At 34.9% G+C, this 7,328-nt stretch overlaps 1 protein-coding gene across 4 annotated transcripts; it reads left to right on the top strand.

Annotated features, from left to right (window-relative positions):
* The first annotated feature begins 1,106 nt into the window (after window positions 1–1,106).
* LOC129302360 (uncharacterized) lies at window positions 1,107–6,853 on the top strand. Of its 4 annotated transcripts, none has more exons than XM_054941178.1 (5): window positions 1,107–2,985; window positions 3,796–3,955; window positions 5,868–5,959; window positions 6,291–6,413; window positions 6,503–6,853. In XM_054941178.1, the coding sequence occupies exons 1-5, from the start codon at window positions 2,972–2,974 to the stop codon at window positions 6,546–6,548; spliced, it is 435 nt and encodes a 144-aa protein (XP_054797153.1). In that variant the 5' UTR covers window positions 1,107–2,971; the 3' UTR covers window positions 6,549–6,853. The 4 variants fall into 4 exon arrangements, with proteins under 4 accessions (XP_054797153.1, XP_054797154.1, XP_054797156.1 ...); XM_054941179.1 differs by having other exon boundaries at window positions 6,277–6,413; XM_054941181.1 differs by lacking the exon at window positions 6,291–6,413.
* The last annotated feature ends 475 nt before the right edge of the window (window positions 6,854–7,328 follow it).

Here is a 7,328-nt window from a genome sequence, read left to right as displayed (position 1 = left end):
AACAGTGATGGCAACCCAACCTTTATGATTGGAGATCCCATAAAGAAGGTTCAATGGGTAAGAAAAAGTCACTTGTTAGTTTTGCTAGCATTGAATTTTTGTCCCTTTCTATGGCTTGCGAAAGTGTTAGAATGCATTGAATGGAGGCTGAGCGAAAGCTCTTAATGTTTTCATAGTCCTTATGGATGGTGTATTCATTGCAGATACACTTAATGAAAACACCTATATAAATGTAAAGTGGGGCCGCTCCTATGAGATCGTGGCGAAATCTCTAGAGCATTTGTTAAAACTAGGCATGCACATAGCCGATAACGTGTAAAACCGTCATTAACAATAGAGACAATAGGGGTTAATCCGATTAATAAGACCTCTAATACACTCTCAAGATTTATTGGTTCAATAATAAATTTACACTGACTTTTCTGTATGCTAAGTTTTATTAGTCTAGGTTTAGTTCAAACAGACATCAAATTCAAAGTGATTATCTTCCGTGTGAATAACTTAGATGATAATAGATTTTTTTGACACATGAGGGATTGTTGTGTGTGTCAAAAGTTCTACATTACCTAAATGAAGAACTCTCCTAGTGTATAAATACTAAGGAATAAAGTGGGCTAGTAAAATGGGCTTGGAGGAGAAGTAGGCTTGCGTGCAAGAAACAGGCCAACTCAGGGCAATCACAGTTGAAATCAGCTGATTTGCCCCCTTGTGCGCGAGTTCAAAAGGCACTGGGTTTCTTTTATCAGATTATTTTTACAAAATAAATAATTATTTTTAGCTTACTCGAAAAACCTCAAATTTTCACTGTTTAAATTTGAATTTGAAGCCTTTATAGTTTCTAGGCATTAAACCAATTCTGAAAACCGATTTGGTGAGTTAATTTCTTAAACGCCCTTGTCTGCCAACAGCTCCAGATTAATGGTGTTTTATATGTGTGTAACCAAAGCCTTAATCTAGTTATTATGAGCTAACGTTCGTGTCTCCATCTTCAGCCTACATATAGTCATAGGTGCGGATAGATCAACTCACTAGCTTCTTGAGCTTTCAGGGCAATTTTCTCCTCCCTCCAACTTCTGCTGTGTTGTTCATCTGAGTTTATTTTTACTTTTGTTGTTTTGGTTCATTGCTCCTGCAGGAAGTGCTTGTTTAATCCTGAGGAATTATCGGTCCATCATCCTAGTGTGTCAGAATAGTTTTTAAGGACAGTGTCCTTCCAGGCATGACTCAAGCAACTTGTGATTCATGTCCATACTACCAATACTGCCAACAATATCATCACATAGCTTTGGCAGCAACTCAGCCAAATACTTCCAAGTATTGGAATAAGCACCGCGTCCATGTTTGCAAAACGACATAAAGGTTCACATTATTAGGTTTGCTCAACATACTCCAACTAATCTTAGCAAAGAGTGCATCATTCATAGCTTCAATCTTTCTTAACCCCATTGCTCCACACTCCTTTAGCCTACATAATGTCTCCCAATTCACCAAATGCACCTTCCTCCTTTCCTCTGATGTTCCTCATATGAAATTTCTTCGAATTCTTTCAAGTTTCTTGCAAACATTCTTTAATATATACCTATTTTGCATATGAAAAACAACCATTTGAGAAGATGGAGGGATGAAGGGTAGAAGAGTAATTAGGGGGTTCAGTAGTTCTATTCTCTAGTCTAATTAGTGACTTTTGTTAGTGATAATTGGTGTCTTTTGATGGGGGCTTTTGGCTAGCCTTTCGATTGGTTTTGCAAGTGCTTGAGATCGATGTAATAAAACCTTGGAGTATTGCAAGAATCATTCCTAAGGGAAAGCAGTGATCTTTGTTGTTTTTTACAAGACACATAATGAATCAAAGAGATTTGTTTTAAGGGAATTAATTAAAATTGAGGTAAACAAAAAAAATAATCAAACAGTGATCCAATTAGTCAACAAATGCTAGGGATTGAGTTTCGCCTACTATTACTCTTACCTAGATGATATTTTGAATCAATCTAAGTGATGAATGCTACCAAGTTATCTTAACTATCTCTGAATAAATTAAGGTGTGCCTAATTAGTGTTGTATTAGTTCTTGCTAAATTCTGAAGCCTCTACTTAAACCCATTAAGCTACGATTATAGCTGCCATAAGCACTTAGATTGTTACCTCTAATCCAATTATTTATGCCTATTCTCTTAAATTTAAATCCACTCTTCTCCTCTCCTCCTCTTGGCGCATCAAGCGAATCCACAAATAGAACGTAAGGTGGCCAACCAAACATTCCACAATGAAAGTAAAGAGAATAAATAACAATTGCATTAAACCATAAAAACCAGTCTTTCAACAGCAACATGAATCAAAAAAACATAGTGAGTAAAGAGTAAGTTCATCCCAGTCAAGCTACATCCTATCCTGACATGGGATTTAGCAACACATAATCAGATTAGAACTAACAAATATTATGAGAGGAGACATCATATGAAAGTAAGGGAAAAGGAATAGAAAAGCAACTCCCAATTCAGAACAGTGAAGCTCTTGCTTCGCCCCTTGCTGTCTCTTCTTCTGATGAATGATTAGATGCCTCCTCAAGAACCCTAGCTCTCCTTCTTAAGTGTTTCCCTCAGCTTCTCCTTAAGATCTTACTTTAGATCACGCCTCGTCTTATTTAATTTGCCCTAATTTTGCTTCAGCATTATAAAATAGCTCTACTATATGTTTCTGTCCTCAACCGTGGACAGTAATGAAACAAACACTCCCATGTTCATTTTTTTTTCTTTGGATAATTAGCTTCTATATAAAATAAGAAACATTTTCATATCATGAAGTCCATAAATGTAATATAAAACTTCACTACTTATTTGAGAAGTTGAGGCATTAGAGGAAGGTGCGTTAGAGACCCCTAGGCAGAAAAGCATATTAGAGACCCCTAGCCCCTCCAGCAGAAGCTGATATTATTTGCATGGAATTTAACATACACCACAGTAGAAGATGTCAAGATGTCTCCATTAAGGTATGTAGGTTTAGTCCATTGAAAGTAACTCTTTATCTATGTGACTTTCTATAGGTCTCTATTTATTTGACATTGAGAGTTCGTATCTATGACCCAGTTTTGGATAATTTTACCTTGTTTTACATCTCGTTTATTGTTTTTAGGGCTACTGGATCTCTGATTGTTTGAAATCAGGAGTTTATATTTGTGATATGGTCTTATATTAGTTTACCTTGTTTTATACCCCTATTTGGGTTTAGGGTTAAGAGGTTTTGGTATTTTGTATTAGTTTAGACACCTTACATTAGTTGAGTGACACAAATTCAATAGGCACCTTATGCCTTTTCAACAATATTGATAAAATAATTTTGAAAAAGATTTATTTTTTCAAAAAAAAAAAGTGATCATGTTGCTTTAGGTTCTTTGGCGAGCACTTTTTCAAAAAACAATGTTGCTTGTAGGGTTTCCAACCACCAGACGTCTATCACGGACAAAGGTATTTTTGTATAGCCGTTTTATTTTTAGTACCAACCTATTAAGGAACAAGGGGTTTTATTTTCAATTGTCATACATTCTCACTTGAAAAAGAAAGACCACAAAGAAAAGTATCTACTATGGTAGACAAGGTTAAACTAATCCTTTGAATGCCCTTTTACCATGAGAAAAAAGAATACAACATCTTTTGAATAAATATCATGGTAGAATAGGATACGTAAAGTTTAATGCAAAGGGAAATGTTATGACCTCTTTGATGTACTTTTACCAGGTTCTTCAATTGTTATGAGCTATGGCCAACATGTTTTCTCATTAAAATCCAAAACCATTATGCAGAGGTGAGAAGTTTCATCGGTCCGGGGGGAATATAATGGGCCCACTCTTCCATATATACTCACCTCCAGGAGCTTTGCTATTCCACGAAATCAAACCATCCGAACTTGAGATATGGAGGCATACAACAATTCCTGACGATTCACTGCATGAAAATTTTGAGGTATGTCCACTTTTAATTATCACATATCGCTCTTTATTCTCGTTCATTGGATAATCTTTATTTGGAAACCATGATGGTATTTCACTTCCTGAAATAATTGCGCAAAAATCTCTTGGGGTAGATATTCTGGCTGCAACAATACCATACTATTATGAACAGTAATGACTTAAATAGAGCCTGAGAAAAAATACACAAAATGTAACATACGCGCACCTCATTACTTGTGCATGAACCATGTATCAACATATTAAATTTTCTTTTATTTTTGGTAAATGAGACTGAGAAAAGAAATAGTCGCGCGTGTGTGTGTAGTTCAAAAAATATGTATAAATCATTAAATAGCTAGATCTTGAAGCAAAGAAATTCCACAACTGTCTATCTGATAAAGGCTCAATTGAAACACAATCCAATGCATCTAATTGGATCAATCGTGGTGGAAGCCATTGCATTGACTTAAGCCTATCGCATCCATCTAAATAAAGAAAGAGAAGACGAGAAAGACTGGAGAAGCAACTAGCTGGTAGATTAACAAAATCATTTCCTCCTAGATCCAATACAATTAGTGATGATAAACTGCCAAAATCATTAGGAATTGATCCATCAGTATAGCCACACTTAAAGAAATATAACTCTCAATGACGTTAGATCAAAATATGGAACTCGTGTTTATCTGCAGTTTCGTTCAAATCATCAAAAAAGCTATCAATACGTTTCAACTCTCCCATAAACTGATCAAACAAATGATTGCAAAGTCAGTCTCACAAAAAAACTTACTACTAAAACTAGATCAAAAAATTAGGGTTGGGTTTAAAAAGCCCTTGTCCACGAAAGGACTGAGGCTTCTGAAACCCAACCTTATCCCTCAAAGCCCCTCAAAGCTATATTTTTATTTTTCTCAAATAAACAAATATATAACTCATATAATTATCATGATTCAAAGCATAATATCACAAGTGCAAACTAATCCATTCTCTAAGGTCCAAAAAAAATGTTTGAACAAGGATAATCCATCGACATATCAACTCGTCATCAACATCAAGTACTCCAATTTACAAATGACATAGTAAGGATTGAACATTTTCAACATCATCAACAATGCCAACGTCACTATGATTTATCATCTCTATAATCATCAACATCAACAATGAGATAAGTGTAAGGTTAGTTTTAGCTTTTCTGTAGAATCAAAATCTATACAAATTTACGAAATTCTAATTATCATCCTCAATTCATAACCAAAACAAATCATTTAATGTGAGTCATATGTTTGTCAAATATAATATTTACATTCTCATCATTTATATCAAATATGTACCAAATATAAAAGAAAAGAAAAAAGAAGTAAAACAAGCCTAAATGAGTTGGCCTTTGACCCTAGGGTCAACCCCTTTTTAAGGAACGAGTTGGTTTTATCTTGCCCATCCTTAGCATTTTATGGCCAAATGGGGTGGCATAATGTCAGACATGACTCATTTTCCTGATTCTAAATAAAACATCAATATATATATATATATATATGTAAGACAAACGTTTATGCATGAAGCATCAACTTCAGCTACATGCCATTCGAAAGCTGCTTTATGTTGCTACGATACAATTGAATACCAACAATTTTATCAAGTGTAGTTTCAAGAAGGAGAGCTTCAAGAGGAATTGATGGCCATTGAAGAACTTTTAATACACTAGGAGGGCACTTGAGACGACCAAAGAGAAAAGGTTCCAGGATGTACTTCTACTTCACCATGGTCCAAGGGCACAGCTATAGCTATTGCTTTTCATCCCTAATAAAAAATGTGCATTATCAAAATAATAACGTGGGAATGATAGGTAAGTAAAGAAAATTTAAAACTTTACACCATTTCACTAAAATGTGATACTTTAAAAATAAAGCGCTCACCTTGTTATTTTTCAGTACTTTCTTAATGTCCACAGTCTTCCACAACCTGTTGCGTTCACCAACATTGGAGGATTCTTGACAAATAATATACCTACCCAAGTTTTCAAGTAAGTCAAGCATTTCTAGATAGCCTGGTCTTGAAGGATCTTTCTCTTCAACTAGTAAAGACAAATGCAACATTACTACCCTTGTCTAATGATAAAAATGCCTGCTATAAATTGCCATGTCGCTCCTCATTTATGTTGTCATTGTAGACTACTATCTCCTTTCCTTTGGCTTTTCCATTGTTTTCAAAGCTTTCTGGAACTTGCTCAACATTGCTGATGGAAGTTACATTTTCTTGCTGCTGATATTCTGACAATATTCAAACACAATTTAAGATTTTAATTTGTATAACCATCTCTAGCTCACCTATAATGGACAGTGTGGAATGTATAGTTTCAAGAAATCCCCATGTCTATTACGTACGTACCTTGGTGATTGGTGGTCGACCCATCATAAAAGGGTGTTTCCCAACAAGGACACAAGCAGAGCCAATTATTATCTTCAATACTGTGACCTGTTAGTTCCATTATTCTATTTGTTTATATAGATATTTTCATAATGTTGGAGTAAATTGCTTGATTATGCACATACCTTGGTTTCTGAAGGTGTCATGAGTATGCTCTGTCCATGGTAACATTGGTGATGAAATAGTATTCAAATCAAGGTCCATCAAGGATGCTTCTGAACAAGAATACCAGAAGAGCCACTCATTCCCAATATTTGCTTTGTGATTAGAGAGTTTTGGAGCCTCTATTTTTTAATTACTACTACTACTGCTCATTGTTTGGAAGCACTCCTATTGGGTGATCTACAGTTGCGCTTCAAAGCGGAAGCGCTCCCATAAGTATGGCTTCAAGATTACCTAAATGCAGAGCACTTTCAGAGTGCTTCTATGCCTTTGCCAAGAGTAGTTCTTTCGTAGATTTATTTTCGTAATAGTAAAAAGAAGGTAGCCATATTCTCTTTGAAACTTCTGCTATAAACTTATATTTTACATTCTTGTTCAATATAAGTTGGAGTGGCAATGAAATATAGAATGTTAAAATGTGATATGTCAAAGGCCATATTCACCTAAAACTTGGTAAAAATTAATGTAGTCGATTGAAGCCATTGTGTTGTATGTTGTGTACCTTGATTATCAATTATTTCAATAGCATTATTGAAAAATTGGATTTCAGTTGTATTTGCGTTATTGTCATCCTGATTGATTGAGAAACACATTCCCCTTTTTGTGCATCTTAAGGCAGTTGAACTCTGTAGATAAATTGAAACATGTATATTATTATTAACAAGAAAGTCCAATGCTATATGAAAGAGATCAACCAAAAAAAAAAAAGTACGAGCTTACTGAGGCAAAATTGTCGTCCTCCAATTTTCTTTTTGGATGACTAAGCACTAGTTCTTTCTCCTTCATACTTCTGCCAAATTTTT

This window comes from Prosopis cineraria, unplaced genomic scaffold (genome assembly GCF_029017545.1).
Source record: "Prosopis cineraria cultivar Desert tree isolate PC_DT_omini unplaced genomic scaffold, ASM2901754v1 PC2, whole genome shotgun sequence".
NCBI lineage: Eukaryota > Viridiplantae > Streptophyta > Magnoliopsida > Fabales > Fabaceae > Prosopis > Prosopis cineraria.
This window is presented reverse-complemented; position numbering and strand designations above follow the sequence as displayed.

Coding starts and splice junctions, on each gene's coding strand:
- LOC129302360 (XM_054941178.1), top strand. Junction 5,960..6,290: donor ATACCTACCCAAGTTTTCAA/GTAAGTCAAGCA, acceptor TGGAATGTATAG/TTTCAAGAAATCCCCATGTC. Junction 6,414..6,502: donor TATCTTCAATACTGTGACCT/GTTAGTTCCATT, acceptor TGGTTTCTGAAG/GTGTCATGAGTATGCTCTGT.